The 14994-nt window shown below is 43.6% G+C and overlaps 1 protein-coding gene across 1 annotated transcript in view; it reads right to left on the reverse strand.

Moving 5' to 3' along the window:
* Positions 1-7869, reverse strand: part of GABRG3 (gamma-aminobutyric acid type A receptor subunit gamma3) — a 559814-nt gene extending 551945 nt beyond the window's left edge. Inside the window, exons 1-2 of the mRNA XM_075060950.1 lie at positions 7708-7869; positions 2969-3117 (exon numbers count right to left, since the gene is read on the reverse strand). Of these exons, the coding sequence (XP_074917051.1) occupies positions 2969-3117; positions 7708-7760 (202 nt within the window). The 5' untranslated portion in view covers positions 7761-7869. The remainder of the gene's footprint in view (positions 1-2968; positions 3118-7707) is intronic.
* Between the last annotated feature and the right edge of the window lie 7125 nt (positions 7870-14994).

Below are 14994 nucleotides of genomic sequence, written 5' to 3' on the forward strand. Positions count from 1 at the left end.
CTCATGTAACTCCAATTTTTTCTTAATATTCCAGACTGTGTGCTTTCTCTTTTACGCCCCAGGATGTCTAATGCATTTTCCACCCTGATCCTTTTATGAGACAGATACCACAGTTAAGGTAGGAGGATTAATATACTACATTCATCTATCTCAAGCAATATATTTGTATCTCTGGATGCTCTTAAGAGAAAATTTAGCTTAGCTCTTTTCCTTAGTTCACATACTTCGACATTAGGAGCTTTGTATGCTTTGGCTTAGTAAAGCCACCTATGGCTGTGCTCTGTGGGAGAGGAAAGGGTAATATTGCAGTACGGGCCTGGGATGCAGGAGGCTTGAGTTCAATATTTGATCCTTCCTCAGGCTTCTTGTTTGACCTTGGGTAAGTGCCTCATCTGTAAAATAGCAATATTACTTCCCTTCATCACAGGGCTGTTATGGGGGTAAGTTAATTAATGGTCGGGGAGTGCTTCATTGCAGGACTGAAATTATGGGACCCCTATACATAAACTTCATTGACAAAATCCAGAACTGTAAATGCTTTATCCTGTGCTGTGTAATGCAACTACTTTATCAAAAACAAGATTTGTGACTGTTTAGGGGGGAACAATATGGGAATTATTTGGGCAGTAAATGACCTTTTCAATGCTGGAGAAAATATATGACCACTACTAACCTTGTGGAAGCTCACTCCCCGATTCTGAATTATTATCTCGCCCCCCAGAAGCATACCCAATTTATCCTGTTTATTCAGGTCTGTGTCGGAGAGATGATTTATCTCCAAAGTTAGTGATCTTAGGACAGGTTGTATTGAGCAAACTGAAATATCAGTCCCAACATTTCTTGCAGATGTTACTGATGGCTGGGAACCTTGTTCCTGCTGCAACTCAGAAGAACATGATTCCATTGGGTATTAAAGATTTGCTGAAACCAGTCTAGGGGGATGGTAAGATTAACTGTTGCTGTACAGTAAAAGCACAAACTTCTATCAGTTATGCTTTTTTCCAGTATGATGGAAATATCACTGTAATTACTAATTAAAGCACCTTATGTAGAGATGTTCTATTAGTATAGGACAGATTTATTAGAATTGTACTAGTGCCTAGCTGGTTGGCACTTGTTATAACAATAAGGACTGACCAGAACAGAGAACTTCTAGAGGGTACATTAAATACACTTGCTGTCACCGCATTTCTGTTCTGTTTGTACTCAGCGCTAGGGATTATCTCCCTGATCTCTCTGTAAAAATCTATCAATAGCAGAGCATGCACAGTTGGGCATTTTAGGTTAATTCCCTTAACTTTTTTTTTTGTTCCCCTACCAATACATGAAGTGAGGGAAATGAAAAAGCTATATTGACTCTTTATTTCTCTCTCTCAAAGGTTATGACCAAAATGTGCATAACCACAAGGGATGGTAAAATGGAAGCTAGAACTTCATATATATTGTCACAGAAGAAAAAAATCTTGCTGTATGAGCAAGTGAGTCAAAAGAATTGATTATAGAAAGATATCTGCTTTGTTCTTATCTAATTCAATTCCTATCATATATCCATATTGCCACTAGACTCCCACATTCCATCTGATCACCCGGGAGACATTTCCCCTGGCTTCTGATTGGAAGATTTAGGAAACTCTTCACAAGTTGCTCTTCATCTTCAGAAAGACAAATCCAGCCCCTTCCTTCTGAGCTGCAGGAGGCCCTTTGGCAAAGGAACATATGTAGTTATAAAGCACTGTTGGAAGGGGGCCAGATATGAGTCCGCTGGGCTTCTGTTGCTGTTTTTGTTGGTTTTGTGAACTGTTGTTTTAATCATTTGTCAGGATGCACAGAGAGCTTTTTTTGTCTTGGGTACTCAAATAGACATAAATATATTCCTGATTCTGCCAACGACCAATCATATAATCCTGGACAAGCCATTTAATATTTCTGTGCACCAAACTGCCCCTCTGTAAAACAGCTCTAATCATGTTGAGCATCCTCCTAAGTGTGCTGTAAGAATTAGTATTTGTAAATTGCTATAAAATGCTAGGATTGAATACCTACTGTGATAGACCCAGTCCAGTTGGGAACATCAGAGTAGTAGAAGAGAGATATACTGGCCACTAGAGAAGCAGTTTTCTGTTCCCTGAGTGACCAGAGCAGGGGCTACTCCAGGCTAATGGAACACCTGACTCCAATTAACCTGCAAAGAGTCAGGTGAGGCCATTAAGGTAATGTGAACACCTGACTCTAATTAAGGCCCTTTTGATACTATAAAAGGGCTCACTCCAGTCAGGCTGAAGACAGCCAAGGAGCCAGAGGAGCGAAAGTGTGGCTGAAGGGCTGGTTAATGAAGACACCCTCAAACCATCAGTAAGGGAGCCCTAAGGTAAGGGTGAAGAAGAGAGAAGCAGGAGAGCTGTGGGGAAGTGGCTTAGGGAAATGTAGCAACTCTGGCAGTGAAAGGTCAGCTGCCAACAGCTGCTACCATTAGGTTCCCTGGGCTAGAACCCAGGTAGAGGGTGGGCCTGGGTTCCCCCCAACCCCAACACTACAGAAACACCTCCTGGGAGGGGAAGACAGACCCATCAGGACAGGAGGCTAACTGTTCTGAAATAAGCTCCTAGGGACAACAGAGACTGTGGGAGTTCTTTCACCAACCTCCTTGCTGGCTTATGATGAAAAGGGCTCAGTAAACTGTAACCCTGGCCCTAAAGAGAGAAGGGCTATGTGGATGGTCACAGTGAGCCACTGAGGCAAGCGTAAACCGCCTAGAAGTGCGGGACCCATGGAGACAAGGTCGGAGCTTTGCCACACTACATTAGAACTGAGCCTGAACCAAAAGCCTGGACCTGAACATTCCTGATCTTTGTCAAAGTTTGGATCCAGATCTTAACTTTGCAAATCAAGCCCATCATTAATAGAAACACAAAATATTTCTAGCTAGACAATGGTACATCTTTTCTACAGAAAGAAAAAGAGGACTCACTTCCAATGTCTGGCCGTAGCTTTTTGTCATATTCCCTCAGCAACTTGTTTAATATAAGAGTCGCATCTGTGTCTTGCGTTCTTGGAGCTAATACCCATTTCTGGTTGCCTGTTACATCTTCATATTCATCCTCTTCAACTTTCCTGGAGCTGCAATAAAAAAAATCAAATGTTATATTACATAACTAAAATCTGAATTTACATTGACTAAATCTCAACAGGCACTTCAATAAGTTTGATGCTTTATTCTCTCTCAGCTATCTAGTTTTAGAACTATTTTATTAAAGGAGGTATTTATTGCCAGAAGTAAAAGTCTGTGTAGGGGCATGAACTGAAAATAATTATATGATCCATCTCATACCACTGATTTCTCACCGGAACTTCAATCTGTGGATTAATGCAGGGAGCAGACTAGATCACTTTTTTTGAAAAATCAGCAGATTAACTGATAGGTAACTGATAACTCACTGGTGACCAGGTAACTGGTAACAGAATTCTATGGTGGGTGAACATCCTGCAGTATTATACTGACTCCTTCAACACAACTAATTCATCTCTTGCACGGCAGGATAATAAGAATATTAAAAATTCAGCTCTTTTAATACTTCCTGATCATTTCATCCTATTAATAAATTATTACACAATGTTTTTTTGAATTTCAGACCTTAATGCAGTACAAGGGTTAGAATTAAGTACATGCTTCTTGAATGTAATATGAATGATCACAAGTACATAAATATGTTGCATAAGTCTGTTTGAATCTCAGAGTCTGAGCCATTCTGTTTTTATAGTTCTGTATTTTGGGCATTTCAGGAGCTAAGATTCTTCTTTCTACAAGAGGTAGATTATCTTTGTTATGTGAATAAGGCATTAAAATAAGTTGACAACTAATAATTGTCCAGAAACTTTAGCTAGTGCCATAGGTGATGGAACTAAGAGTGTGGGGGGTGCAGCTGCACCCCACTGGCTTTAAGTGGTTTCCATTATATACAGAGTTTACAGTTTGGTTTAATGGCTCTCAGCACCCCTCCTATAAAAATTATTCCAGCACACCTGGCTAGTATAGAATGTGGCTTAACATACAGTGCTGTTTTCACACATGAGAATCCATTTTCATCTGTCCTACCAGTTGCCTTCTGAGTGCAATGCAAAATATTGACTTTAATCTCCAAAGTCTTTTATGGTTTGAGTTTCAAAATCTTAGAAACCACATGTACTTTATCCATCACACTTGAGAACATCTGGACACAGACTGTCATGAGAGTTGCATATATGCAGCTGGAAGAAGATGATCTCAATTGTGGAACCTTGGGCCTAATTCTCCATAGCCTTCTACATTGCCTATGCCATTCTGATTTGGTGTAATTTTACATCCATTTTGCAAAGTGTGAAGGACAACACAGGGTGCAAAGCAGTGGAGAATCAGATGCATTGGCCATGTTTACACTAGAGATTTCCCCAAATTAGAGCTATCTGCAAAGCTGCATCAGTGCAAGCCCCAAATATAGACAAGGCCATAAACTCTTAAACTTGCCTTCTCTCCTTCCTTCAGTACCAATTTGTTGATCTTCTGGGGCACATTGAAAGTTGTAACTCTTTGCTCAGGCTTTTTATGAAAGAATGAGTTGAGCTAAGCCTAGAATTTATTTGTATTTCTTCTTTGATGGGTTCAGGAGTAATTTGGGAGGGGTGTGTATAATGACATTGGATTATTATTTTTATAATGCTTTTAAATGTCTAGATTGTCTGTGATGGGCACCATGTATAAATAGAAAAACATCCACAATTATCATTGTGAATAAAGATTTTATTCAGGGTACCATTCTCTGAATCCTTCAAAGAATGTACCATATATGTAAAGGGTTGTTGTTTGAGGTGGGGGGGGGGAGCAGTTTTTTTCCTGTTCACATGAAGCCTATATAGAATTATTTCTAAATGGAGCCACTGGGAGTTCTATGTGTGGAAGACTTGTAGGATGAAGCCTGAAAGATATATAACTAAATGGCAGGGGTGGAGGGAGGGAAGCATTTTAAATAAGGAAACTTTATTTTCTGGGGCATGAGCTATAACTTTCAGCTCTTCTTGTTCATTGGTGTCACTCAGTCTAAGATTTTTTTTTCTTTGAGACTCCTGATAAGCCAAATATTTGTAATGCAACATTTTCAGAATCATTCTCAATCATGCACTATTTTTTAGATACATATTTTCTTGTGTCCACCAATTAATTATCTGCATTATTGTATGAACTATGAATGAAAACCAGGCATTTGGACAAATTCTGACCTGCACTGTATCCTCGCAACTCCACTGGAGGAATCAGGTTGCATGGGTGTAAATGAGGGCCCTTTTCATTCTACCACATTGATTTTGTATAGTGGTTCACAATTTAGATATTAGCTTCTTTAAACTCATAATCAATAATAATATAACACTTGCCAGATTTTTTTAAATCTTCTTACTCCAGTAAATAGTTTCCCAGAAAGCTACATCCTGGAGATTTATGTTTGCATCTAGATGCTTGATTGCAACTGGGGGTTGGGAGATGTACTTAAAATATTCAGAGTAATTCATGCTAACTACAGTGGTGTGCATTTTATTTAATTTATTTATTTATATAAAATCACAGGCACTTTTATTACCTTTATTTATGTGCTTCTAATCCAATAGGTTCCTACTAAGCATTTAGGATGCACTGTCATTGCTAAACTGCTTAGTCTCCACTCCCAGGAGCCTACAACCATATTCCAAGACTTTTCAACAGCCACAGAGAAAGAGGGGCTGTTTTTTAGGTATGTTGTAAGATGGAAAACAGGGCTGTCACTCCTCCAAATCCTTATTATGTACCACTAGTTTTTTTTATTATTATGAGAGGAAAACAAAACTGTGGTGCACCCCCAAAAAACACAGCAGAGAAGGAAACTTGAAATGCTGTAGGAAGGCGTTTTCTTTAAAGGGGAAAAGTTGTCTGCAGCCTCAGTTTCTAGATCTTGCCATCTGCTCTGAAGAGCTGACATTAATAAACAATGAGGTAACCATGGGCTTGTGTGGGGTGGAGGAAAAATTGTAGCTGCTGGGAATGAGTACCAGATAGTGAGGTGAGCTAAGAAGGGGTCTGAGACGCATTATCTCCCCAGGGTTTGGTTTACAAAGAAAAGTCTGAATGTCCACGTAATCAGAATTCAGCATTTCAATTTGAAAATGACTATGAACTAGATTGTGTGTGTGTGTGGGAGAAAAAGCGAGCAAGTTAACTCTCAGTGTGTCTGCACCTTTTCACTTCAGTGTGCTGTGTTCAGGGGAGATGCCTCTGGCAGCATTCTCACCAACTGTTCCATAGGAGACTTAATGGTCTTACAGAAAGTTACCTAGTGAGAAATGCTGGGCTGGACTTTGGAGTTTAAACTAAGAGTATTTGCTGTGCAGACTGTACCTCAGACCTGCCGTGTAAATGACAGGGTATTTACCACAGCTCTCCTCAGTAGAGTTTCCTGAAGAGTTCTTCGTCAGTTTTTCTCCTCTTAAGGTCTCAGCCTTTGGTTTCTGTTGTAAGAACTGGCCAATCGCTTACTTTTTCAAGTGTTGCACTAAATATTATAGATTAATAATAATTAACCAAGAGGGAGTTTCTGTCACTAAGGGCTTGATCCTGGAAGTGGCTAAGTGCCCTGAACTATCCTTGAAAAGCCCGATTCTGCAACACTTGCTCACTTGAGTAACTCTTACTCCTGCAGTTCTCCTATTCATTTGAATGGAGTTAAGGTGAACAAGGGGTGTTCCTATGAGGAAGGGTTTGCTGGAGATCAGCTCCCAACAGGCTAAGCAGGGGCATACTTACAAACTACACAATCTTCGGATTGCCAGGATGACATTTCCATAGTGATGTTTCCACGGGGGGACAGTTGTGTGCTTATTAAGGTATTATCATAATCCCTTCATACTATTATCAACGGAAAACCTTCCCGTGGATAACCTCAGAGGAAAAAATTAGGCACAAAAAAAAATCGCTTTGATCTTGCGGAAGAAATCACCATCGCAAGAAATTGAGAGGACCTGTTTGCATCCGTTGCAGAGACAGAACTAGTGAAGCTTGCACTAGCCTTTTGGTTACTGATTTGGTCGCTGTCTGAGTTACCTTTTCCTACGCAGATCTTACCTGCTTCCAGCTAGAGTGTCCCGTCCTTCCCTGCTTTCCTTGGCTTCCTTGAATCCCCAAGGCAGGTACTTTGAAGACTAAACCCCTGACTGAATGATACTCCTGACCTAGCCACACGCTGCATAGTCCGTAGAAGAACCGCGCCATGTCGAGCAAGTGGGTACAGCAGCAGAGAGATCCCAGAGGCCAACCCTCGGGGCTCGGTTCATTCCATGACAAGCGAAGTAATGGGGAAACTTTCTGCAGAGCCAGGTGAAGCGGGGAGATTTTATCTAATTCCAGGGCAGAAGCCTAAGGGTCTCAGTTTCTCGAGCCTTAAATTACAGCCCTGCTCTCGGGAGTAGTACAAAACCCGCCCGAGATAACGGCTAATGACAGTGGATGGGGGGCAGCTACACTACAGAGCCCGCAGAATACAAATATTGCAGATGATAACGGGGGCGAGAGCAAGGGGCGGAATAGCCTCCGGTGTCCCTGGGACTCAGTCTTTTCCCAACTCCGCGGGTGATACTCCGGCATGAGCAGCAAACATTACATACAAGCACCTGGGAGGACGCGCGGGAAGGGGCTGCACCGCGCAGACTTACCAGGCTTGAAACACTGCCAGGAGGAAGAGCAGCACCAGCAGCTTAGCTGACATGATCCGAGCAGGCACCAGGTGCAGCGGGATGGAGTGAATGCGGCCGGACGCTCCCCCGATAAAGAGCGAGGCGAGGGGCTACTGCTGGGCTCCTCTCGCTCTCGGTGTGTTCCCAGCTGGAGCCCGGGGAGGGGGGGAGCGGGAATAGCCCCTCGCACAGCTCCAGCCCCCCAAGGAGACGCTCCCAGTGGACAGCTGGCTCCGGACTAAGGGAGCGGTCCCTCCTGCTTCTCAGAGGTGTGTTAGCCAGGCACCTTCGGTGGGGAGCGACAGGCGAGACCAGGCACCGCCAGGACTGCCGGCAGAGGGGGAGGGATAGAGCACCAGGCCCCCAATGGAAGCCCCCCTCAGCCCGGCCCTGCCCTGCAGCACTGAGCCCCTGGGTCCCTGTCCCTGACCACCGGTACCGGCGGGGTTGTCCGACAGGAGCGGAGTCTGTCCGAGAGCCCTTCCCCCGCGCCCTGCGCTCCCGCTGCCGTAGCGATAGACGGGGAGAAGGGAGCGGGAACTCCCGCCTGGCCCTGGGGCAGTTAAATGCCAGCCAGCAGCAGGCTCGGGCTCTCCCGCACAGCCCCGGTGCTGGGCTAGCAGCGTCCCCGCCCCCAGGGGCCCATTGTGGGCGGTTCGGTTCGCTCCCGGAGCGGGCGAGGCGGGATCCAAGCCCAGCCGGGCGAGCCGTTGCTGTGGGTTTCCTTGGAGGCGCGGGGAGGTCCCTAACGGTGGCAATACTGATAAGGACGGAAACCAGCGTGAGACGGGAAGGTTCAGAGCCCCACAGGCACAACCTGAGGTGGAGGGTGTGTGTGTGTGTGTGTGTGTGTGTGTATGTATGTGCGCGCGCAGTACAGCCTGAATCTGCCGGCCTCTTGGAGACAATTCCGGGCTACGTGCCAGAACAGGAACCGTTTGCTCTGCATAGTAATACGGACACGCACCCACCCCCAGTCCAACCCGCATTTGGTAACTGTGGCCCCGGATGGGTTTCTATTTAGAACGGAGATCGTTGATTGAGATGGTGGTGGTGCATATTACGACAGGTGCACAATTACCAACCCAAGTCTCTGATATGTTTGCAATGAGTACGTCTAAATAATATATTCGCCACCATAGGAAATAAGTGTTGAGAAGCAAGTTTGACCCAAAGTGTTTTCAAGCCAACAGACGTAATAGCTTGGACCTGAACAGCATGTGAACCTGAACCTGAAGCTTGGACCTGAACACACTGCGATTAAAAAATATCGTAGACATGATTTTTGATTTACTTCTTCACGTCTGAGGTATCAGACGAATAATATCACGTCACTTTGGAAACAGAACAAAAGCGGTCAAAAGATTTGATTTACATTACACAAATAAAAGCAGCAGAAAATCCTGTGGCTCCTTATAGACTAACACGTTTTGGAGCATGAGCTTTCGTGGGTGAATACCCACTTCGTCGGATGCAAAACGTCTGTTAGTCTATAAGGTGCCACAGGATTCTCTGCCGCTTTTACAGATCCAGACTAACAGGGCTACCCCTCTGATACATTACACAAATATAGAAACAAGCGAGCCTGATAAAAATACATTATATATTCATTTTGTTGTGAAAGTAAATCAGGCATAATTTCTTCCTTTCCTTCCTCCAAGGCTTCTAAATGATTATAAACGACACTAAATGAAAAAGGAGTCATACATTAAATTGTAATCTTGTGCTCAGAATAACTGGTAATGTGAAGTCTAAAAATAGTTACAGAGATAACTAGAAGGATTTATGTTTCCGATGTTATTTATTATTGGAATGATACAACTTAAAGGAAATCCACCGTGATCCGGGCACTTAACTTCCAATGATGCGCATTTCTTGGAACCTATCGTTTCATTTGTCCTATTAAACATTAGTTGTTATGTGTTGACTTTATCTAATTGCATTGAATGGAAATTATTATTAATCATCTGTTGTCAAATCTGTATCTCTCTCATATTGCCAGCAGGGGAATCCAGGCTAACTATGGAACCTCCTGTTCTTTGTAACAAGAGGGATCAAAAGTTCAGAGGAAAGCTTTATTTCCATTTTCAGTGCTCTAAAATTCAGCATACTGCCTATCTCATAGTGCAGGGCTTTGAAATGTTTATTTCAATGAAGAGCCTCTTTTGCGATGTTTTGATATGCTCGTTCGAAAGGTTATCTGCAATTATCCACATTTTTTTCGGATAAATGACCATATTTCAGGTGTCTAAAACAGTTTAAGGTAGATTTATAAAGGCATGTTATTGCAGGAATTGATTTAGTACCTTTGCATAACTCATTGTTCCTAAACGGAACTATTGTTATATCTTAGGTCTCAGTGAAAGATGGCTCTTCCTTCAACAATACTGCATATGGTATATAATATACATGTATTTGTCTTCTCTAATGGGAAGTATGCTATCTAAATTTAAAGTTCATCTTAAAGTCCCACCTTAGCGTTCCTGGCGATTTGGGAGGACAGGTGAGTGTTATATAAACAACTGTTTTACAAATACCAGCCACACTTTTGCCAGCTCTACGGTCATAAGGAAATTGCATCGTAGCAGACTGTTCGAGGACGCCTGCTGAAGCGGACTCACTGCTCAGGAAAACCTGCACCAGAGCTGGATACAACACTGTGTGCAATTATTCACAGCAGTGAAATCGGGAAAACTTGGCGCGAGATCTTGCTAGACTGGTGTCTCAGCCGGCATAGGACAGCGGATGTTATATCCTATATGGCTGTTTGTCCGGGGATTTCCATTTGTGTTGGGGAGTTTCGCAAGTGTTGTTTGTATGCGCATGAGCAGCCTCCGCTCGCTGTTATCGAGTCCTGGCGTCTACCCCCAAATTCAGCACCTGCGGCGTGGACAGCTCCTGGGGAGCCGCAGCCGGTTAGTGGGCGCGGCATTTCGTGGGCTGCCTTCCTGTAGGTTTGTCCCGGTCTGCGGGTGGGCGGATGGTTAACTGTACAGCTACAAAGATGCCCGGAACAATAGGAGACGGTCGATACTCGCAAGTCACACAGAGCTCTAGGGTCCCACTTCCAACGCGTCCTGAAGAGTTCGTCTTTGGGATCAGCGGATACTGAAACCCAGGCTGATTTCACTCTACCCCAGGGGCGAGGGGAATGTGTCCTAGAGCTGAATGGCTCTCTCTTGCTCACAGGCAGGAGTGTAACATCCCGCTGCTTCTCCTTCTTCTGGTGACAAAGAAGAACCGCTACTTGCACGATTCTTCCTTGGCTGCAGGAGCCTCTTGTGGCTGCTCTAAGAAATACGTCTGAGCAAACACCTGGAGAGGGGCTTTGCTTTCCTTTTCCAGCGGAGCTCATCAGTAGATTCTGCTAGGGGCCATCCACATGAAACACCGGTTATAGGCGATTTGCAAGCAATCCCACGGTAAAGCCGGATCCTCCAGCAGCTATATGAAAGGCTGCGGTTTAATAGCAGGAGGCAAGTGCTCACTAGGAAAAAAGTGTGAGGAGACAGTTCTTTAAATGAGCGGTAGATGGGGAGTTTTGGTAAGGAAGCCCACCCTGCCAGCTGCCACAGACTGAAAGCTGTTTAGCTCTTAAAGCTGAAGTACCGATCATCTCGTCCTCAGGGGATCCCTCTAGAAAAATCTGTCATCAAACAAAAGGTGGTTGCTTGGTCCATAATGCACAAGTATGCCAATGGCCTAGGTCATTTTGAGTGGCCCCTTCCTTTTGTGGAAGTCGTTAGCACATCTTCTATTTGTTCCACCTTGTACTTCACTGTGACCCTTTCCCAGACCTGGAGAAGAGCTCTGTGTAGCTGGGAAGCTCCTCTCTTTCACCAGAAGAAGTTGGTCCAACACAAAATATTACCTCACCCACATTGTCTCTCTAATATCCCAAGCGGATTTAAATTGCTGGGCGTCACCACCAAACAATGATGAAACTGGCTTCTCTGTTTTCTTTCCAGTACAGCAGAGGCAGCAACTTTAATCTTACACAGAAGCACCTCTGATGTAATATATCTTCTATAGAAAAGGCTCCAGTGCCTGTTTCTGGGTGAAGCCTGTTCCTGTAACTAACTCAAGGCCTGATTCACCACTGCCTTGCTTCATTCTCATAACTCCATCAAAATCAATCCATGTACTCTCACCTAAAACTGGAGTTAAGTAGTGAGGAATCAGTCCCTTATTTCCCCCCTACCCTTTACAGCATACAAGCCAGCTAACCTTGTCAACGCTCCTCATTCCCATCCTATTGTCTCTTCCATCCACTTCTCATTTTGTCCCAAACAAGATTCTAAACTCTTTGATGCAGAGACCCTATCTTCAAACATAAGTACCCTTAAAAGTTTTCTGGGCATAGCTATTGGTGGTAATGGGTGTGATTTTTATCAACATAGCTATGCCAGCCAAAGTCCTAGTGTAAAAGCACTAGCACTAGCCTAAAAACACTTTTGCCAGTATAATTTGTTTTGTTCTCTGAACTAGAATAAGATATCCAGGCAAACACACTTTTATGCTAGTATAATAGGAGTGTTTTACTGGTTTATACTGGCAAAACCTTCCTAGTGCAGACAAGGCCTTCACCATACAGCACAATGGAACCCAGGTTCTGACTGCAGCCTCTGGGCATTGTTACTATAATACAAATAATAAGTGCTGCAAATCCTAGCACATTTCTTCTGTTGCACTGAAATACACACGCATGTGGATCACTTACTGTTCCATTGTAGCAGCCTTAATGGATGCTATGAAAGAAAGCAGAAACCCTTCTAGCACACCTATCCAACTGTACAGTAGGGGTCTACATTGAAGAAAAATCCCTTCCTGGTATTCGCAAATGATTACCTTGCAACCTGAAGCAAGAGAACTGATTGATGTTGTTAGGCAAGCATATAATGTTACAAGTGTTATAAGTTATCATCAAATCAGCCATCCCTTACAAAACTTCTCTTGTGCTGTTTAACTGAATGGCTTCCCGTGGTAATGAATTACAGACTCGACTATAACTTCATAGAGCTGTATTTCTAAATATATTGTAAGCAAGAGTCTCCTTATTTCTGTAATATAGAAAAAATAGAGCTGATCCAACTGTGATCCTGCACCCAATATTCTTCTCAGTGATATGAGTATGATATGATTATGATTGATGTATTTAATGCAAGATATGTCATGTGAGGTGTCATTGTAAAGGTTATGATTTGCTGAATATGACTGTCCTATTTGTATGCATGTATCATTTTTGTATCTGAAGTTATGAATATTGACTATGTCTCTGCATTTCTAATGCAGTTACACCTGGGAACGCCACTAGACAAGATGCTTTCACTCTAGACAGTGGTTTGGAAATGGGCAATTAGGAAAACAATAGGCCTTAGGAGAACCTTATCTCCCACCTGGGGAGCCTTCCTGAGAATGCTAGACAGCCTCTGAGTAATGGCTGTTATGACTCTACAAAGCCGTGTGATGTGACCACGTCTCTAGACTCCATCTTGAGATGTCAGTGTTTTTCCATAGACCGGTCTGGGGACCACGCTCTGAAACAAAGGGTTCCCACCATATCTGCAAAAGCTATCTAAGGTGAGGAGTGCCATCATCTGGTTGTTGCCCTTGCTGTTGCCATCCTATGCAGCGGCTGGTCAAAGTTCTGAATGTAACTTCAGCTGGGTGTGTCCCTAACTATAAAAGTTGGTGAAAATGCAGGCTAGAGAGGGCTTTTCAGCTTGTCACAACAATACAGTGTAAAAGGGAGCCCAGGCTTGTGGGTCAGGGGGGCTCAGTGCTACCCCAGTTCCAGGTGGCACCCCGGAAGGAACCCATCACACCAACACCAACCCAAGTTTAAGGGCGTCTCTCTGTTGCTATCAGCAGGGCCGCCCGGGGGGAAGGGATGGCAAGTGGGGCAATTTGCCCCAGGCCTCAGGCCCCGCAGGGGCCCCCATGAGAGTTTTTTGGGGCCCCTGGAGTGGGGTCCTTCACTCTCTCCGGGGGCCCCGGAAAAATCTCGCAGGGCCCAGACCCCCAGAGCATCTTCAGCAATTCAGCGGCGGGAAGACCCCAGGCCCCCTGAATCCTCTAGGCAGCCCTGGCTGTCAGTGGATTTTGGATCAGGACCAAAAGAAGGAAATGAGCATTTTAATCCACCATTTATAACATAAAGTATCTCAGTCTAGTTCTTTTTAACTTTTGTTCTTTTGTACTGATATCCTCTTCCTCGTGCATTTAACTATAGCATTTGCCTTCTCTGGATCTATTCCAGTTTTGCTGTATTAAAGTGAAGTGACCATTATTAAAAACAACACCTCCCCAAAAAGGACATACTATTGCTTTATTTAAAAACATAGTATTTATATGTTCTTGTGATAAATGAAGGTGGGGGGGAGGTAGCTTCCTGTTATGGATACCCAGTCAGCCAGTAGCTATAAAATCCCTCTTAGTAGCTGTTCTCTAATTGATCTTTCTGTAAAGGGTTAAAAAGTCTCACTGCTCTATGCATAGGTAAGAGGAAGTGAGTGGGCACCTGGCCTAAAGAGCCAATGGAATTTTTTAAAATTGAAAAAAGACTCCCCTATTGTCTGTCTGCTCTCCTGGGGAGATGCAAAGAGGACAGCTGCTATGCTATAAGAGTTTGGGCCAGTGGTGAAAAAATCATCAGTATCATACCTAGTAACTACTCATTTAAGATATGTAAGTAGATCAGGAAATGTCTAGGAAGACATGATTAGGTTTATGGCTTTTATTTTACTATGGCCTCTGGACTCCTTTGTGCTAACTCCAGGTGCTTTTGTTTTGCTTGTAACCTTTTAAGCTGGATCTCAAGAAAACTATTCTTGGTGCTTAATTCTTGTAATTGCTCTTTTAAAATCTAGCAGTAGCCTGAGTTCCCAGATGTATTTTGTTTCTTTTTTTTAATCAATAAAATTTGCCTTTTTAAGAACAGAATTGGACTTTTGTGTCTTAAGAGATTTGTGCACATGTTGTTTAATTAACTGGTGGCAACAGCTGATTTCCCTTTTTTTCCTTTCTCACCTCTTCTCTGGAGGGAAGTGAAAGGCCTCGAGGGCACCCCACAGGAAGGAATTCCCGAGTGTGCCTTCCTGGGCTCTCAAAGGGGTTGTGCACTTGGTGGCAGCATCTAGAAAAGCTGTAACCTTGGGAGTTTAATACAAGTCTGGAGCATCCAATATTAATTTTTAGAATCCTTGCGGGCCCCCAACTTCTGCACTCTAAGTGCCAGGGTGGGGAATTAGCCTTGACAGTTCTATA

Source organism: Chelonoidis abingdonii, chromosome 1 (genome assembly GCF_003597395.2).
Source record: "Chelonoidis abingdonii isolate Lonesome George chromosome 1, CheloAbing_2.0, whole genome shotgun sequence".
Taxonomy (NCBI): Eukaryota; Metazoa; Chordata; order Testudines; family Testudinidae; genus Chelonoidis; species Chelonoidis abingdonii.